This window comes from Gobio gobio (assembly GCF_949357685.1).
Source record: "Gobio gobio genome assembly, chromosome: 19".
In the NCBI taxonomy this organism is placed as follows: Eukaryota; Metazoa; Chordata; class Actinopteri; order Cypriniformes; family Gobionidae; genus Gobio; species Gobio gobio.
The window spans coordinates 8,893,696-8,914,300 of NC_137112.1; the positions used below are offsets into that span (position 1 = coordinate 8,893,696).

The 20,605-nt window shown below is 43.8% G+C and overlaps 1 protein-coding gene across 1 annotated transcript in view; it reads left to right on the forward strand.

Moving 5' to 3' along the window:
- The first annotated feature begins 2,682 nt into the window (after positions 1-2,682).
- LOC307143101 (actin-associated protein FAM107A) overlaps positions 2,683-20,605 on the forward strand; it is an 86,441-nt gene continuing 68,518 nt past the window's right edge. The window contains exon 1 of the mRNA XM_079844387.1: positions 2,683-3,132. Within this exon, the coding sequence (XP_079700513.1) occupies positions 3,109-3,132 (24 nt within the window). The 5' untranslated portion in view covers positions 2,683-3,108. The remainder of the gene's footprint in view (positions 3,133-20,605) is intronic.

Below are 20,605 nucleotides of genomic sequence, written 5' to 3' on the forward strand. Positions count from 1 at the left end.
CAACTGAAATGCTTCTCTGCAAAGTGTGCAGTTCGTCTGAGGTTCATCATGAGTTACAGACCAATTGATACCCTTTTTTCCATTCAGCCCTATATCTGGAGATCATCTTGCGTTCAACGGTAGACTCGAGCTCGTCATGTTTTTAAAAAACCGTGCAAGTTTACAGCGCATGTTCTCAAGACTCCGCCGCTATGGCAACAAAGCTGCTAAAACGCAATCACGCGCAAAGGAGCTTCTCTACTACTTGAAAATTGATTTCTTTATATTTGCTATCAGTATTCTCCAAAATCCTTATGTGTTTATTGAAGTATGTGTGGATCTCTGTAAAATACGGAAAAAAAATGAAAGTCATTTTGCATGTAAATACCGGACGAGTCCGTATTTCACGGAACGGCTGGCAACCCTACACGTGATGTAAAAGAAAACATGATTCATCAGACAAAGCCACCTTCTTCCATTGCTCCATGGTCCAGTTCTGATGCTCAAGTGCCCACTGTTAGTGCTTTCGGCTGTGGACAGGGGTCAGCATGGGCACCCTGATTGGTCTGCGACTATACAGCCCCTTACGCAACAAACTGTGATGCACTGTGTATTCTGACACCTTTCTATCAGAACCAGCATTAACTTCTTGAGCAATTTGATTTACAGTAGCTCGTCTGCAGCCTTCACCCACAAAAGCTGCAGTTTTGGAGATGCTCTGACCCAGTCATCTAGTCATCACAATTTGGCCCTTGTCAAACTCGCTCAAATCCTTACACTTGCCCATTTTTCAACTTTGAGGACAAAATGTTCACTTGCTGCCTAATATAGCCTATCCCACCCACTAACAGGAGCCGAGATGAAGAGATAATCAGTGTTATTTACTTCACCTGTCAGTGGTCTTAATGTAACGCCTGATCTGTGTAAATTGGCGCTATGAATGATTGATTGGGTACAGAATGGACTATATAGCCATAGAAAAAAAAAAAAAATTTCAATGTTCAACACACACTCGTGTCCTTAACTTCACTCATTATATAATACAATCAATTTGCAGCCATTTTCGATAGATAAAAGTTAAATTATATTTTGTGATGAGAATGATTTGCCACTTTTACCAACACCATTTCTTAAGTATGCTATTCAAAGTAGATGGGGGAAAAACACACCTTTCCACTGTGATTACACAATGTGTGAATTCGTGGATGTGCATCGGAGAGCTAGTGCAAGACAAGCATTTGTGGCAATATTTTTTTTTTTTTTTTTTTTTTTTTTTTTTTTTAGAAAATGACAGATCATTTTGCTAGATAAGACCCTTACTCCTTGGCTGGGATCGTGTAGAGCCCTTTGAAGCTGCATTGAAACTGCAATTTGGACCTTCAACCCGTTGGTTGCCACTGAAGTCCACTATATGGAGAAAAATCCTGGAAGGTTTTCCTCAAAAAAACTTAATTTCTTTTCAACTGAAAAAAGAACGATATGAACATTTTGTATGACATGGGGGTGAGGAAATTATCAGGAAATTTTCATTCTGGAGTGAACTACTCATTTAATTAGCCAGTTTTGCTGTGTTTGATTAGGGTGTGTAAACTCTGAATGAGTAGGTTGATTTCCAGAAGCATGAGTGTTTCATCTAAAAAAAAAATCAGTTTATCCCCAGCAGATGGCAGTACTGCTCTGTTTGTTTTTTTTGTACTTGGTCAGATAGATAGATAGATAGATAGATAGATAGATAGATAGATAGATAGATAGATAGATAGATAGATAGATAGATAGATAGATAGATAGATAGATAGATAGATAGATAGATAGATAGATAGATAGATAGATAGATAGATAGATAGATAGATAGATAGATAGATAGATAGATAGATAGATAGATAGATAGATAGATAGATAGATAGATAGATAGATAGATAGATAGATAGATAGATAGATAGATGGACGGACGGACGGACGGACGGACGGACGGACGGACTATAGATAGATAGATAGATAGATAGATAGATAGATAGATAGATAGATAGATAGATAGATAGATAGATAGATAGATAGATAGATAGATAGATAGATAGATAGATAGATAGATAGATAGATAGATAGATAGATAGATAGATAGATAGATAGATAACAATTTTGATAAATATGTTAATTCAGTATACACATTATCCCACCGGTCACAATTATGACATAAAGCACTCTTTTCTTTTCTTTTTTACACATTTTCCGATAAAAATGTCAAAAAATAATTATTGATTATTTCAAGGGGTTACTAATGGCATAATTTGAATATTTTCCTGTCTGGGGACAATTTGGGATTAAATGGGTTAATGTTTATTGCATAAAAAGTCACAAGTCTTTTAAAATGTACGGCACATCCCACATTATACTGATACATTTTCATCTAGAAATTGAAAATAACAGCTCATATAAAATTAAATTGTGCCACTTGACATTAATGATCAGCTCAGAATGCCTCTCTGATTAGACTGGGTCACTTGCCTGGGCCATGACTGGATACCCAAAGTAGGGGACATTGAGCATTTCTTCATATGTAAACAAAGCAGACCACCCATGCCTTGATAATCCCAGCAAAAACCAGACCCCCTTTCCTTGAATTCTGACAGTTACAGTATTCTGAGGCCATCCCACCATGAGCCTTTCCCAAGACTTGCTTCTGTCACCGACAATTAGCATAATCTTGGTGCAGTGGATAAATCCTGTAAGGAAAGCGGAGTAACAGGTGCAACGGACGGTCTGGTTTACTCTGACTCACACGCTCAGTTTGATTCCAGTTTGTTTAGAGCTAAGAAACCCAAGATGACAAAATAGCTACCTCAAGCTTACAAGCTGGTCCTTTTTATGAAGCCAACTGATGTCAAAGAGTCTTAGTCATTATAATCTAACCTAACTAGCCACTTTTGCCAGGCTACCCCACTGCTGAGCTGCCAGGGAGAGCCAGAGGGCTTTTCTGTCTGCACCCCCTCCCTTCCTCCTTCCCTCCCTGGTGGAGCCGAAGTGGACACAGATCAAGTCGAGGAGAGGAGTAGAGTTTGGACTCGCAAGGAAATCTCTGAAATCTGGGCCTAGCGAACAGGCAGGAACCTCATCCCACCCCAAAGTCTCAGCATGGGGGCGTCCTATGGCAAAAAAGTAAGTATGCTTTGTCATTTTTTGTCAAGCAGTTTTGGTAATTGAGGTACTGGTGAGTGGATGACACAGGCCATGGCTTGTTTTGAACACTTGACGTGTTTTAAGAGAGTCTTATGGATTGTTTACATCAGAATAGTCACCAAGCATTCAAGGCACTGCTATTGTGTCTTTAATTATTTATATTGAACAATTGCAATATCTAAAGCAATATCTTTTTTCAATATAAATATAGTTATAGAAGTCAACATTCATGATAATGCTTTGATATTGGGGGAGGCCTAAAAGATGGATTTGAGTCCAGGACGGTGAGTGCTGTTGACATTACATAGCAGTTTTACAACATATAAAACGGAATTGGTCTAGTTTCCACGGGTTTCGGATTAACCCAAGATCCCATTGTTGGTGTTTTGAATGTTTGGGCCTTTTCCAATGAAGTATTGGAGTAGTAACACTGACAAACATTTGAGCTATGGGGAGGGCTGCATGCTGGGGAGGTGTGGATGGAGGGTGTGGTGGTGACTGAAGTTGACTCATTGCTCAGTGCTGCAAGTGACAGCTGACAGCTGCTGTAGAGAGGGTTACTAGGGGATTATAGGATACTAGAGCCTCTTCTGATTACCTATGTCTGAGCCATTTGATTGTATCAAGTGTCAGATTTATTAGGGTGAAGAGTCACAGTCAGAGTTAAATAAATATTGATCCATATCACGGATAAGGAACTGTGCTGTATTGTATAGGCATGTGACTAAATGAAACAATGTTTTGTAAGTTAGCAGGTTATTGAGCAATCGTCATCCAGACCAGAGCGGTATTTCTCAAAAGCACTGTGAGCTAAGTTGATCATATTAGAGACCACTGGTGAATCTACGATCTATTTAGGCTTACAATGCTTTTGGGAGACGCAGCCCTGGACTAATTGTCTAATTGAGAAAACAGTTCTAGGTGTATTGCACTTTTATGTGACCAGTTGATTTTTACTCAAATGAATTTATTTAATCTCCCCAACATTTTTCTTTTTGTTATATATGGAAGCTTGTTTCCACCACATAATAAAAAAAAAAGTAATTGCGACTTTTTATTTCACAATTTTTCTCGCAATTGCAAGTTTATATCTCGCAACGCTGTTTTTTGTGTGTGTTTTTTTTCTGAATTCAAAATTGCGCGATATAACTTGCGATTGCAACACCGGCAAAGATTGTTTACACTCATCATCTTCTACTTCTTCCAGTGTGCGTGCATTTGAGTTCTGTTGGTAGCTATGCGTCGCTCAACACGTCACTTACTCTGTTACTCTGATTGAGTGCAGAGGCATTTTATTTCCTGGTTCGGTTGAAATGCCCCATAATCACAACCCAATGGAGCAGTATCAGACTCATATTCTGACTAGAATCTGAGTATGACGACGTCAGGCTACACAATTGTGACTTTATATCTCGCAATTCTAACTTTTTTATCACACAATTCTGACTTCATATCACACAATTCTGAATTTATATCACACAATTCTGACTTTATAACTCGCAATTCTGACATTATATGTCACACAATTCTGACTTTATAACTTACAATTCTGACTTTATAACTCACAATTGATATAAACTCGCAATTGTAAGAAAAAATGCCAGAATTGTGAGATTAAAAAGTCGCCCCTGCGTGATTGCGTTATGAAGCATGTGTGGAATCAGTCCAATGGAACGACGGAACGTCATAGGCGGGTGACGTCATAGATCCGGAAACTATAAAGCATCCGTGAACACAAACAGATACTAGCTTCTGTGCCTTCAGTAAGCATTCTGTGTGAATCTTGTCTGTGATATTTGGTGTTTTGTCTGTCCTTAGAAGAAAGCTAGGCAGGGGTTTTCCACCTTTGTTTGTAAAAGTAAAACATAAAAGAAAAACGAAAATATGTGAGTGAACAGCAATTCACTAGATGTGTTCATTCCTGCCCTCGTTTCATCACAGGTGGGGATACACATTCTATGTGTGTTGCCTGTTTGGGAGCGCAGCACGCTCAGGCAGCCCTTGAGGGGGCTGGTTGTGAGCACTGTGAGCAGCTCTCGCCGGGCATTCTTTGAGGAGGGTACTTCGGCTCGCATTCCTCGCAGCTCAGGTCCCACTTCTGCCTCGCCAGGGCGGCAGGCTTCAGTCGTGGGGTTCACAGATGGATCTTACAGAGGGGTTTGAGATGGGCCCAGCCCTATCTCAACCCTCACCTGTTAGATCCAGTGCCTCATCTCTGGGTTTGGAAGCCTGCCCTGCGGTTTCTTCCTCCCCGGGTGGGACACCGGTGCTGCAATTCTCCAGCTCTGAGGAGTTGGATATTGTTAGTATCGCTACTGAAGTCTCGCCACTTCAGTCCCCTGCTAGTGAGGAGCTATTAGAGGTGCTGACGAGGGCCGTGGCCAGATTAAACATTGGTTTAATCCAAGGTGTCGAGGTCCTGGAAGAAACCGACATCGTATCGTGTTTTTAGCCCTCAAACGTCAACATATAGCAACATCGTAGGGCTAAAACAGTATGGTTATGGGTAGATGCCTAGGGTTGAAGAGATGCTTGCGAGCCATCTCTCTCCCTCAGCTGCATCGTCCCTTAGAGCTCCGACGCTACCCACCAAACCACTAAAAACAACTTCAGCACTGGTGGGTAAAGTGTACTCTGCGGCAAGTCGGGCCGCTGCGTGTCTGCACACTATGTCCATCGTGCAGGCATACCAGACCGACCTGCTAAGGGACCTGGGTAGTAGTGATGAGGTGGAGGATGACGTCATAAGAGAACTTCGTCAGTCAGCTGATTTAGCTCTCCGGGCCACCAAGGAGACTGCCAGATGTGTGGGCCGTTCTATGGCAGCTCTGGTGGGCACGGAGAGACAGAGGCAAGGAGAGAGACAAACGTTTCTTGCTTGACGCCCCGGTTTCTCTTGCTGGCCTCTTCGGTAACACAGTCCGGACTGTCACTGAGAGGTTTCAGGAGTCTAAAAAGCAGGTGGCGGTGCTCAAGCAGCTTCTCCCTCTCCGTGTCCAGGTCTCTGGGGCGGCTGCTCAGTAGCCCAAGTCGGGTACCAGCTCCTCACATCGGGCGCAACAGAAGCAGTGTCGCTTCTCATGCTTCCCATACGCTTGCAGGCGAAGTCTTCGAGGGGTAGGACTGATCTGAGGAGAGTCATTATCGCCAAGAAGGCTTCGTAGAGGAAGTCCTGACGCCAGCAACGTCAGGACTGTGAGGGTAGTCCCCGCCAAACGAAGGCGTTGTTCATCTCATTATACGGTGCCCTCAGGGGGCCACGCTGCCATCCCTGCCGCAATGCTGGGGCGCAGATGGTCCTCGTGAGCCACCCGAGGGTGGTCTGCCCCCTCTTCGGAGGGTCTCAGAACAGTCAAGTCAGTTGTTCCCTGCCGGTTTGCCGCTTCAGGGTGCTGCACTTGCTGTTCAAAGTATACCAGAGGCCAGTCTCGAGAAGCTGGTACCCTTAGTCGATTTTCTGGAAGATTGGAAACGTCTACCAAATGTATCTTGTTGGGTCCTGCAGACAGTAGAAAAGGGGTATGCAATTCAATTCAGCAAGCGGCCACCACCTTTCAGTGGGGTCCTACCCACAGTAGTAAGCCCCGAGCAGGCTCTGGTTATGTCACAGGAAGTAGAGACTCTTTTGCGAAAGGAGGCTATAGAAAGGGTTCCTTCTCCCAGCAGGGAGTCAGGGTTTTACAGCCATTACTTCATTGTGCTATAAAGGATGCAGGGTTGTGCCCAAAATTAGATCTGAGCCTATTGAATCGCTCTGTAGGGAAACTCAAGTTCAAGATGCTTACACTCAGACAGATTGTGTCACAGATTAGGTCCGAGGAATGGTTTGTCACCACAGATCTCAAAGACGCATACTTCCATGTATCCATCCTTCCACAACACAGGAGGTTCCCGAGTTTTGCTTTCGGGGGAGAAGAATACCAATATCGGGTACTTCCCTTCAGTCTTGCACTGTCACCCCGCACTTTCACGAAGTGTGTGGATGCTGCACCGCCATTGTTGCGTCTACAGGGCATCCGCATACTCAATTACATCGACGATTGGTCGATTTTAGCTCAGTCAGAGCAGATGCTGGTTCAACATCGAGATGTTGTTCTCGCTCATATGAAAAAGTTGGGGTTGAGACTAAACGCAAAGAAAAGTGTGTTTTCTCCAGTACAGATGACCACTTATCTGGGCATGGTCTGGGATTCGGTGGCGATGCAGGCCTGCACGCATAGCATTAAATCTCTCAGCAGTAAAAGAACCAAAGCTAGGCCGATCACTCACTGTCAAGTAGTTCCAGAAACTTCTAGGTCTCATCGCAGCTGCATCCAACGTGATACCTTTTGGCCTGCTGAACATGAGACCGTTGCAGTGGTGCCTCAGAACCAAAGGATTCTCCCAGAGGGGAAATCCACTTTGCATGATCAAAGTCACAAGCCTTTAGTCATGTGGAAAGATCCTTGGTTTCTGTCCCAGGGGCCTGTGTTAGGAGCTCAGGGTCGTCGCTTTACGCTAACGACAGATGCATCTCCCACCGGTTGGGGGTGAGAGATCTATCCTATACATTAAGGATGTATAGTGAATCGAAAGTTATCCAGGTATAATGGCAAGATGTATTGTGTATGTGTGTGACTCTTTAGCTCCGCCCACTGCATGCCTCCACGAGCTCGGCTGTTTTCAGAAAGAATCGGTATCTGTCTTTTATAAATATGCTAAAACTAAAGACTCTTCGGAGATATGGAGGATGCAATACTAAACTATAGATTAGATTGGCAGACCCTTTTAAGTCATTTTGTCACATTTGGCAAAAAAGTGTATATGAGATTTTGTGCATTTTGGATACATAAAAAAGCTAGCTATGAAGTTAATGTGTACTTTTGTGTATTTAGGATACAAAAAATGCTAGAGTTAGCCTTAGCATGGGGGGGAGATTTATTCCAAAAAAATATTTTTTATTGCAGAATCAGAATGAAAATACATAATATGAGATGAGGTGGAAATGATACTGTGGTAAAAATGTATAGAACTTCAATAATAATAATAATAAACTGACAGATTCAAAGTGACAGAAAGTGCGTTTTAAGAAATGTATTCTCTTAAAGAAACATCCCAATATTTTTCCCTTCAGTCTAGCAGCGGGGCAGAGGTCATGGAGTTAAGCTGATTTTCTTGCAAGACACGCTAAAAAGCAGCCAATCATTGTCAAGCAATGACCTTGCAAATTCCTCTCCAGGTCAAGGAAAGTCCCAAATGCAAATTGGTACCAGACCGATTCAGCATACCATAATCACCGCAAATATTGACTTAAGGTTCACAGCCATCTCATTCTGTTCAACCAGCATGCATGAAACTTACAGTATTTCGGAAAAGCTTTCCTGTAGTTCAAACAATAGAGCGTGGCGCTTGTGTACCTTGAATGCAATGTAAGTTGCTTTGAATAAGAGTGTCTGCCAAACGCATAAATGTAAGTAAAACAAGAATAGTGCCCCCCTTGAGCAGATTGTTGTTTTGATAGTCCAGCAGTTATTGGAATGTGAGTTCTTCAGTAATGTCTAAGGTGCAGCAGAGAAACCAGTGCTCAGTGAGAGCTGAAAATGTCAGCTTGTCAGAGCTGTAATTTCACCCTCTCTGCCAGCTTCCGGGCCACTTGGCATTAGCTGAATACCTCGACAGGACCTCACAGTTATAGACCCTCACATTACAAGACCCCTCTTTCCCTTTTTCAAGTAGGCTGTTGAGCTGAGGCTTAACTGTAAGAGAGATCATGCAAACATTTGCGATTATTAATATAACCTAATGCGGCGACATGCTCTGTATTCTTGTGTCTGGTTAACGCAATTGATTTAATTAAAACTCTGTTCTGTGTTCATCCTGTTAAAAGCTTTATTCCACTGGAGCGTGTATCTCCACTGTGGCATTTCATGCATGGGTGAGATGAGACGCACCTGCACAAAGCTCACTCAATCACGAGTGAATATGGAATGATTGGGAAACTGGTTGAAATCCAAGCAAATTAAATCTACTCAATTGGCATTGTTCATTATAGTTTACTACCGCACTAGTAGCACTAGTATTTCTGCCATAGGTATTTATGCATAGAAAATCTAGTTGCCTGTTTCATTTTCCAAAACAGCCAGTATTCAACAAAGAACACTCAGCATTCCAGTGCAATGACTTGCTATTTAATCGGAAACATTAAATGTACTAAAAAAGTTTTCAAAAATGAAAATGATTAAGGCCCAAGGAACATTCTAGCTCTATGATAATAGGGAAGTCCACACCAACTTTAACGATAACGAGGAACAATATCTTTGGAATCACTTTCAGAATGTTTGTTTTTTTCCCCCAGATGATGTGCGATAAAAACATTGACAACTAATGAGAATCCACTCGACTTTAAGGAGCTTGAGCATTTAAAGTGGCAGATGACATAACTGCAGAGCGCACTTAACCCTTGTACGGTCTTCGTTTGGGAATTACACTCAGTGTCTTTGGGGTCTCCACAGACCCCAGGCAACAAAATGTAATTTTGTAACAAAACATTTTTTTTTTTTTTATTAATGTTTTTACTCAACATCTGTGCAGTTTTTGGAGTTTTTATAATAAGTTTAAAATGTATATAAATAAATAAAAATATATATATATTTTAATGCATTTTCACACTAAATCAGTTTTTTATGTAAAATTAACTTTATAAAAGACCCAAATTTCTAACTTTCATTCGTGGGGATAACATGGATAATTTGACATGGTTTAGTGTAAGATTTTTGCCCATCTTTTGGAAAATACAGTTTTAAAATAAAAAATAAAAAAAAGACTTTTACGAGTAAATGGCTGCAGAGCTCCACTATTTGCTGTGTGCTATTTGACTGACTGAAAGACATCTTTTCACAAGTATTTTTCAGTTGGATTCATATCTAAATGTTATGAAATCACAATTATAACAATTCAAATTAATTAATTTTGTCAAAGTTTAGCATTTTTTTGATGTTACATTATGATTAGAATCAAACCTGAACAAGAGAAAAGTCGGAGTCTTTAGAGTTTATCATTTATTTCAAACATCTGATTTTCTTATAATTCTACAAATTTAATCTACACTTCAGTAATTAACTGTAACAGAACAAAAATTAACAGAAATGATAAAAAAAATATACAACATGAATATGCAAAATGCAATGAACTGAACAGCAATAACAAGCAATAACAAATGTATTCCGGTGTGTGTGTGTGTGTGTGCGTGCGTGCGTGCGTGCGTGCGTGCGTGTGTGTGTGTGTGTGTGTGTGTGTGTGTGTGTGTGAGCATGATAATTTTGCATTGTGGATGCTTTATGCATTGTTGGAAGTGTGCCACTTCATTTCTGTATGCGTGTTCTGTGCTGTTTCTGTTTTTGAGGATTAATTTTGTCCATTTTCTAAGTGGGGTCTCAAGACCCTGAGTGTGACATTTTTTTTGTCACACGAACATAAAAACAGATATCAATCCAATTAAATTTTTTATTTGTAGATCTAGAATAAGTGTTGACAACCGTACAAAGTCTCATGCCATTTGGAAAAAGGGGAAAACAAAAATATTTGAGCAACGGCCATTGGGGTCAGAAAAGACCCCGAAGACCCTAGAAGGGTTGGGATAGTTCACCCAAAATTTTAAATGATCCCATAATTTACTCACCCTCAAGCAATCCTAGGTGTATATGACATCCTTCTTTCAGATATCCTGGCTCTTCCAAGCATTATAATATATAGGTTATAATATATAGGCATAATAATTATAAGGTTTTGAAGCTCCAAAAAGTGCATCCATCCATCAAAAAAGTAATCCATATGGCTCCAGGGGGTTAATAAAGGCCTTCTAAATTGAAGCGAAGAATTTTTGCAAGAAAAATATCCATATTTGTAACTTTGTAAACTATTATCACTGGCTTCCGGTATCTGCCTTACGTGAGTCCAGTTCCGGCAGAAGAGTGACCTCTGACCCGACACATGACGTATTGACGAATGCGGAAGCGCAGAGGATACAGCAAAACAAAACACCGGTCACGAATTAGAAGTCTAAAATGAGATTTTTTTAAGAGAAACGTCGGAAGAACGTCTCAGGTTACGAATGTAACCATTGTTCCCTGAGAACAGGGAACGAGACGCTGCGTCAGTTTGACGCTACGGGGAACGCCTCCAGCGTGACTGGTGCCTGAAATCACAATCAAAAAACGTCAATCCTATTGACCGGCGACAGCCTATGATGTCATCAAGGTGCGACCAGGAAGTATATAAGGGCACCTTGCCAACATGACAGTATCTCATCGTCTGAAGGGACTGTTTTCGGCAGGCAGGCCCTGCGGCATGGCAAAGCGACGCAGCGTCTCGTTCCCTGTTCTCATGGAACAATGGTTACATTCGTAACCTGAGACGTTCCCTTTCGAAAGGGAACTCGCGCTGCGTCAGTTTGACGCTACGGGGAACGATATACCCACGCCGCCATGCCGACGGGAGTGCATGACCAATGGCAGTGACAACTGTCAAGACAAGCAAATTCTGCTGAAATGCCTGAACCACTCCCCTTCTGGTCACATTAGGCTGTCAGTGACAGCGCTCCCTACGGTCATAGCCCAAGCTATCACCTGAGAAGGAAACCTTCACACACATGAGGTCCTTCCCAGGCCTTGCTCGAAGGCCTGGAACCAACCCATTCGACTTAGAAGGGGTTCCTTTAAGGGAGCGTGGCAAGGGAACTACGAGGGAACCCTATGCCAGTAACTATTCGGGAGATTATCACCGAATGCCACCAGGGAGACCTGACCAGGTGACCCAGTCTAGTATGGGACACGTAATACGGTCAACCCTGTCTGTACAGTACAGAGCCTCTGGTACTCGCCTCCGAAGAGACATCCCGCTAGGGTGCTGCAAGAAAGGGCAGCGTCACCGACTAGCCGGACCTCAGAGACGGGTTATCCCGGAGAGCAGCGCTCAGCGAAGTGCTTTCAAACCCTTGCTAGCGAGGGGAGTCAAGCCGCTCGATCCTCGGATCTACCAAGCACTTACTTTAAAACGTGCTTAGGAGGCCAAAGGCCTTATAGGCTGAATATATCGGGAGGGGCCCCTCGGGACCTACCACCAATAGATCAGCTCCAGGAGGCTGTAAGCTCACAACAGACCCTCGCTTGAGAGGAGCTCATAAGCCTGCCCGGTAGGCAACCATGCCGTAGGCACACTATGAAGGTCCCGTCCTGTCGGGACCGCATAGCCGCAGTGACACCTCGTCGTGCTTGGGTAAGAACACCGCCTTCAGGTCTCGCAAATGGCCAGAGACCGGCGCCTGATAGCGGGTGGCCACTAGCTGTCAGCATAAAGACAGTTGTGTGTTCCCGCCTGGGGAACTCGTCCCCCAGGGAGGCCGAGAGAGGCCTCCACCTGGTAACCTGATAGACCGCTTGCGCATCCAACAGCAGCGCTCGTCCTCAGGAAGGCCAAACGGGCCTGATACCTGATCGCAGTCATGCTAGCCCTCGAGGTAGCTGGGAAGACCAGGGACTCGCTTAATCAGGAAGGCCAAGCGGGCCTACCAACTGCAAGACATCGGGCACTCACAGCCAAGCTGAATGTGCTACTCATAGCACTTCAAGCTCACCACAGCGGCTGGGGACCGGGAGCTCGCTTTCAGGGAGGTACCATGCCTACCACCTGATAGCAGAACGTGCCACTCATAGCACTTTACGCTCACCACAGCGGCCGGGGAGCCGGCCTCTGCTCAGTGACTGGACTTATCCAGGAACCGCGAGACCAGAGCGTGCCCTCAGAGGAGGCCACGTGGGCCTACTACTCCAAAGCGAATCCCCTCAGGGAAGCCCGTGCAGCTTTGCCTGATAGCAGCCCATGCTACGATCCGTTACTGAAACTGGGGACCGGGGAACGATTCCAGGGAGGCGCAATGCCTCCACCTGGTAGCAGAGCATGCCGTCCGTCGTGCTTCGCTAACCGTCTCACTCTCGCAGATGGCGGCCACCAAGCTCCGAAAGGTGGAAACAGCAGATACAGTCTAATCGCAAACCGGCGAAAGACGCTTAATTCCACCCCACGACCACTGGCGAAGTCGCTGTCTCCTGTAACACCTCGTCTGCATTACTCGTGACCCCAGAACGCAGAGAAGGGGGCGGGCCTTGGCCGGACGACTCTGTAACAAGAGGAGGCTGAAACAAGGATGAATAAACACCGCCATATTCTTATCAAAGACAGGCCAGGGGCGAACCACTTTCATTAAAAGGGAACGCCCCCATCCTTGACAAAGCCTAGGCCAAATGGTGCGAAAATAAGTCCGCACTAGATCTACTCAGGGCTCGGGAAAGAAATATTATCACCTCTAATATTACACAATGAGGCCCCAAAAAACCTTTTCCACAAGCCCCGCAGAGCTGGGCGCAGATCTCACTACAGCTCGTGCATTAGTGCATACCCGGTCTTCAGCTACTTCCCACTTTTACGCTAGGAAAAACACAGCTCGCCCCCTACGCAACAAGCCCTCGGGCGAGAGCGCGATTCAGTTACCCACATAGTGGGGAAAACATAGCACGGAGAGGCAGCAAACTCTACTAGCAGAAAGTGAGGTATTCATACACAACCACATAATGTTGCAAAGAAGATCGTTCTTAGCTTACTCACGGGGAGCTGCAGGCCCTGCGAAGATCCAGCAGCGATCCAAATTTCCCCAGAAAACCTCTCAGGCGAGCGAATGTATAAGAGTTCTGAAAAACATAGTTTTGAAAATGTTTCGCCCTCACAGAGGGGGACTCACCAATCGCTCCTCGCGGTGCTTCAAGCCAGCCATAGGGCTAGTATCCGCCCGCCACCCTGAGGGGTGCGCTCTCAACAAAACAAGCCAGGCGGGCCGGCAGAATCTTTCACATTTTCTGCTCATCAGAGGTCCACCGGCCTGATGTAAAGCGCCCGGGGGAAAAACCAGAGGAAGGGAAAAAGGCAGCGTTCATCTCCGCGCTCCTCGGGGGGTGGAGTCCGCTGCCTGCGCTGGTGTCGGTTACCAGCCCCGGCTTCCTTCCTCTTCCTGTTGCGGGTGTCCCGCCTCCCCTGCACCCCAGTCCTCCGCGGGGGGCGCTCGAGAGGCGACGCTGGCTCGCTATTCCCGTCTCCAGCCCTCAGACTGGGATGGGCCGGGGACACCCGACTGCCTGTGCGCGGTCCCGGACCTCAGCGGGATGCATGTTCTGAATGCCGCCGAGCGCGCCTCCACCTCTCCGAACTTTCCCATCACCACCTCCACGGAGGTGCCGAAAAGTTCAGATGGCGAAACCGGGGCATCAAGGAGAAAGGACTTATTTTTCTCCCCGATGCCCAAACGGTTAAACCAGAGATGTCTCTCCGTGGCCACCGTCGCCACCATCGGCGCTATACTGTACGGTGGCCCGGAGAGAGAAAAACCGTGGTCCGGCGCGACTCGACTACCGCCTCAGGGGGTCCCTCCCCCTGATCGAGGTCCCTCAACAGGTCCGCCTAGTAAGCCTGCAACACCGCTGTGGTGTGCGAAGCCGCTGCAGCGTGACCCATTGACATGTACGCCGTGTCAATCAGAGACCGGCAGGGTGGGAGCTCTCAGTGCCGCCGGCCGCCCAGAGGCGAAAAAATAACATCTCGTCCACGGGCGGCACCGACACATACTCAGCCTAGGCAGTCCCCCGACATCAGCGACACTTCGCTAGAAGATGTCGACAAATGCGGGGCCGAGTATGGTTTCTTCCATCCCCTCGAGATCTGCAGACGGAGATCTGGAAGGGATGGAAGACTCCCAGGAGTTGGGAGGTCATGGGCGGAGAGAAACCGATCGTCCGAACTGTTTGGACGCTCAGCCTCTCTCCTACGCGCCGCCAAGGCAGCTGCAGTCTACCCGCCGCGCATTCCATGACCTCCAGCAACTCCCCATACATGGGACAGGATGGTTTGAGAAGCTTCAGCATCTTAAACTGACTCACCCATCCTCTGCTCGCGTGGAAGAGCAGCAGACGAGGAGGAGACACATAAATCCTATTTTTCCTCCTCCGAAGTCCGCCTCTCGCGATCTTGATCGTCCTCGAGAACCACGTCTGTCTCCAAGCGACGAGCCAGATCCATCTAGGAACCACATGCTTATGTTTAGACGCCGCTCAGCCTCAGCTCGAGCAGGGTCGTTCCCAGATGCTGAAAACCTCTCCCCTCGAGAAGAGGTCCAGACGAGAGCAGAGCGTTCCAGAGGAAAACGCTCGCAAAACTTTCCACAAGAGGTTCGCGAACCTCTCGTGCATGCTCTTCTCCCAGACAGTAAAAGCAAAGTGTGTGTGTATCCAAAGCGAAAGCTACCTGGTACACATTCAAAACACACCTGCAGAAGTGGCGTTGCTTCTCAGCACACTTCATTGCTATCCTCTTTGTAGACGTTTCACGTGAAGACAGGCAAAACAGTCCCTGAAGACGAAAAGATACTGTCATGTTGGCAAGGTGCCCTTATATACTTCCTGGTCGCACCTTGATGACATCATAGGCTGTCGCCGGTCAATAGGATTGACGTTTTTTGATTGTGATTTCAGGCACCAGTCACGCTGGAGGCGTTCCCCGTAGCGTCAAACTGACGCAGCGCGAGTTCCCTTTCGAAAGGGAACCTTGAGTTTGTTGCCCATCCCTATTTGTTTGAACCATGAATTCGAGGCTTGTGTTGTTAACGGAGAAATCACGTGACCAATGACAAAAGAGGCCTCGGTTTGTGTGGAATATGTCATCGGTTCGGTCTGAGTGTCGCTTCAGGTTCGAAACTCTCGCCATGTTGTGGTTGTTGTGGCATTTCAGAGAAGTGTCAGGAGTAGTAGAAGTGTGAGTGTCAGAGAGTAAGAGAGTTGTGTCATTGTCGTTATTGTGGTTCATATGTGTTTGGTTACATTATACTACAGTATACTACATTATTACTATTAGGTTTGATAGTTTTTCTCTAATAGAGTTTTCCTCTATTATTAGGTGTCCTTTGGCGTCTGCTGATTAACACAGTTGATCACAGTAGAAGGAGCTCAAGTGCAACAGATGCTATAGGTTGAAGTGGACCGGTATTTATCAGAAGTAAATCTCACAAGATCTGAGGATCCACTATATGGGCTCAACAGAATCATCAATATCCTCACTTATACCAGCTGGCACTGGCATTTTTATGTTCAACTGCATTCTTTGTTCCTTGTGAAAAGATCTTTTCCAAGGCTGAAGAGGTTTTGTCCATGAAGAGGAATCGTCTCAACCCCAACACACTAAACAGAATTATGTTCCTCAATAAAAATCAATTATAATACTTCCTTCACCCACCCCAAACTGCTGTGCTGCAGTTTGCTACATCCCCAGTCCCATGAGCCCTACACAATACACTACATACTAAAACTACACAATAAACTGTGCACACTGCACACACAAAAAACAGTGACAATTATTCACTTGTCCCACCCCAGACTGCTCTGTTTCAGTTAGTACATTCCCTCCACCATAAGCACTGCACTCAAACTTTTGTTGTTCATACTGTCACTATCCAAACAATTTATGAATAATTAATAAACAGTGTGTCTGACAGTTGTCTTTGTGCAAGTAAAGTCCGGCAGAGAAAGATACATATTTTATTTTATACCCAGGCAATGGACAAATGTCTCCTCAGGTCACTGGCTCAGGATTAATGGATTTGTCTGCGATTTCTTTGTACAGTAGCTAGGTGTCGCTAGTGAGCAATGATGAATGAAGCTTCAGGTAATGAACCTTTTGGTGAAGCAATGGGCTGCGAGGTCTCAGTGGTTCAGGAAGCCTCCTTTTGCCATCACTTGTAAATTACAATCGTAGTCAATGGTACAGGCAAGGTCAAAACACAGGCGGGCAGTTGAAACAAACAAACACAACAAGGTAGGGAACACGGGGAGGAGAGTAATCCAGAAACAGGCAAGTAAACAAAAAAACTGAAAGACATGAAACCCGGAAAGAACGCTCAGAAATGCAGTGAACACTAAACAAGACTTTGCAATGAATGACTGAGATAACCAGGCTTATATACACTCTAAAAAAAAAAGGTTCTATATTGCACCAAAAATGGTTCTTGGCTCGTAATCATAGGGGAACCTTTTTTAGTGCTATATAGCACCAATTTTGGTGCTTCAGTGGTTCTTCAGCGGTTCTTCAGAGGTTCTTCAGCAGTTCTTCAGAGGTTCTTCACTGGTTCTTTGACTAAGGTGCTATATAGCACCTCTGAAGAACCGCTGAAGAACCAAAATTGGTGCTATATAGCACTAAAAAAGGTTCCCCTATGATTACGAGCCTTTTTTTTTAGAGTGTAGGGTGAGGTAAACAGGGTAATGAGACACAGGTGGTCCAGGCAAAGAGTTATGGGAAATGTAGTCCTTGATGGAGTGACAGTCCGGGGTGGAGTGCCCTCAGGTGGTAATCACAGGCACTCACACTGGTGAATTGTGACAGTTTATATGACAAAAGTGGAAAAACTATATTAGTCAAAGCTCATAGGAGGGGAAGAGAAAGGGCAAGATAAAAACAAAGAGAAAAATGTGGAGATAAGAAGAAAGACGAATAATCTACTGCCCACTGACATGGTTTTCACGCTATTGTTATCTAATTTTTGGGCCTTCAGAACATCTTAATATGCACATATGTAGATCATAAAGCATGCCCCCCAACCACCCTAACTTCCTTACATTTGGGATCTCAGTGATTATAAAACCCTGCCTACATTCCAGGGTATGATTAAGGGATGCAAAAAATGGTCATTCCAAATAAGGCATTAATATTTCCCTTTATAAGTACTAATAAACAGCCAATATCCTAGTAATATGCATGCTAATAAGCTACTAGTTAATAGTGAGAATTGGACCCTAAACTGAGGTGTTACCATTTTTTTCATACCCTCACTGGGAGCTGAGTCCCCCTAAAATGAAAACGGAGTGTCTATTTACACCAAGTGCAAATAGCGTGCCTTGTTGGCAAGTGCTATTCGCACTAGCTCCGCCTAACAATACCTGTTTTGGAGAAACAAGGATAAAAAATTACAGGCATATTTCAATGTTTTCAATGGTGTAGTCAGTAAAGCATAAGGCTTAAAGATCTAGTTTTTGACGCGATCAACCCGGGTTCGGATCCGCCTTTTGCAGAGCTCGCTCTTCTCTCTTTTCCTATCACATATAACATTGGAAATAAAAATTAAGAAAATGTTCTAAAAATGGAAATAAAGTGCCTAATAAAATGTTTAATAATAATAAAAGCATGTATTGGGTAGGGTTAGGGATAGGTGTAGGGGCCTTTATTGTCCCATTAAAGTGCATTCATTTAAAAAATGTAATAAATATAATCATTTACACTGTTGTTATTATTGCATCCTGTACAACAATACTGAGGTGCAAATAGTATGTATCTGTTAAAATAAAGTATAAATAGCATCTAATTACTGTTTACACATACTGCAAAGATCTACTTTTATATGGTATAAATAGAATATATAATTATTTTCCCTTAATATGCTATTTCACTTAGTAAATAGCATCTATCACTATTTGCACTTAGTGTAAATACACTCTAAAAAATGCCGGGTTAAAAACAACCCAAGTTGGGTTGAAAATGGACTAACCCAGCAATTGGGCTGTTTTAACCCAGCAATTGAATTGTTTTAACCCTGCAATTGTGCTGTTTTAACCCAGCGATTGGGTTGTTTTAACCCAGCGGTTGGGTTAAATGTTTGTTTAAAACAACCCAATCATTGGGTTAAAACAACCCAGTTGCTGGGTTAGTCCATTTTCAACCCAACTTGGGTTATTTTTAACCCAGCATTTTTTAGAGTGTATCATCTATCGCCAAGAAAATATGTTATTTTCACTTGGTGTAACTAGCATCTATCGCTATTTACACGTAGTGTAAATAGCATTTAATTATCTTTTAAATTAAAAAAGGGATTGCTTCACTTTAGAAGGTCTTCATTAACCCACTGGAGTCGTATGGATTACTTTCTCTAAAAAATGCTGGGTTAAAAAAAAAACAAGTTGGGTTGAAAATGAACTAACCCAGCAATTGGGTTGTTTTAAGCAAACATTTAGCCCAACCGCTGGGTTAAAATGACCCATTCACTGGGTTAAAACAGCCCAAATTTTCAACCCAAATTGGGTTGTTTTTAACCCAGCATTTTTTAGAGTTTTTGAATGCACTTTTATGGGCTTCAAATAAAATGGTACCTTCCACTTCCATTATAAAACTTCCATTATAAAACCGGTTGTGTTTGGTCGAAAGAAGAAAGTCATATACACCTAAGATGGCTTGAGGGTAGGGTGGCCATACTTCCGGATTTTGGCCAGACAGTCCGAATTTTAAGCCCCCTGTCCGGCGCAGCCTCAAGTCGGACACTCATTTGTCCTCCTTTTTGGAAGCTGAATCTGCCTAAAAAAAACCCACTCTATAATCTTTATTAGGACGCAGCAGCATAGCGTCTAATGCCGTAAGATATCTGGTCAAACAAATGATTGGCTGAAAGCGGTGTCAAATAAATATCTGATATAGCTGCTGCAGAGGGTGAACTTTTTTGTTAAGGACTGAAATGTGTTATTTATTTATTTTTCAAATTCATTATTTGTTTATTTATGAATTTCTGTTATTTCCAGAAGTCCAGAAATTTTATGTTTTCAGGCACTGTGCACTTTGCCAGAAAGGTTCATCTCCATGGTCAGTTTTTGAAACAGACATCACAATGTCTTGAATAAATACCAATACTGTGAACAAACACTTTTTTGCCTCTTCTGTTACACATACGTCTACATCAAGATATATCGTAGATCAAATTGTCTGGCAATGAATAGAGTAGGCTATTGCAGAATCGATACGATGGACAAAATTGTATTGTAATTGGGAGTACACCAGAGTCCTATGCAATTATTCTTGCCTCACTGAATGCCGAAAAGTGTCCTCCTTTTTGGTGTTATGGAAATGGCCACCCTACTTGAGGGTGAGTCAATTATTTTTGGGTGAACTATCCCTTTAAAATGTATTATATATTGCACACTGTTTGTATACTGAGCATTATGCAGTTAACAGCATATTCAGTTCCATTCCAAGCATAGCCTCTGTTTTGGCATTGTACGTGCTTTGGGTGGAAACCTTTTAGGAACAACAATGCTCAGGCTGTTCTTGGATGAGCATCTCTGCTCCTAAATTATAATGAGTAACAACAAAGCTGGTCTAGGATCAGGATTAATACGGCTACATCAGCCAACTCCTGAGCAGAGCACTCGCATGTGATTGCCCTACTGCTAAATGGGATGTCAAGTTGTGCTAATGCTTCCTGTGCCAGAGACCTACTGAGGAAGATTAGACCAATCAGACAAAATCCTTTCTAAATGATCCTAAAAATAATCACGCTATGGGAAGGAATTTAACTCTGAAAGAACAGGTGTTTATGTTCTAAATTGACAGTTCCTGGTTT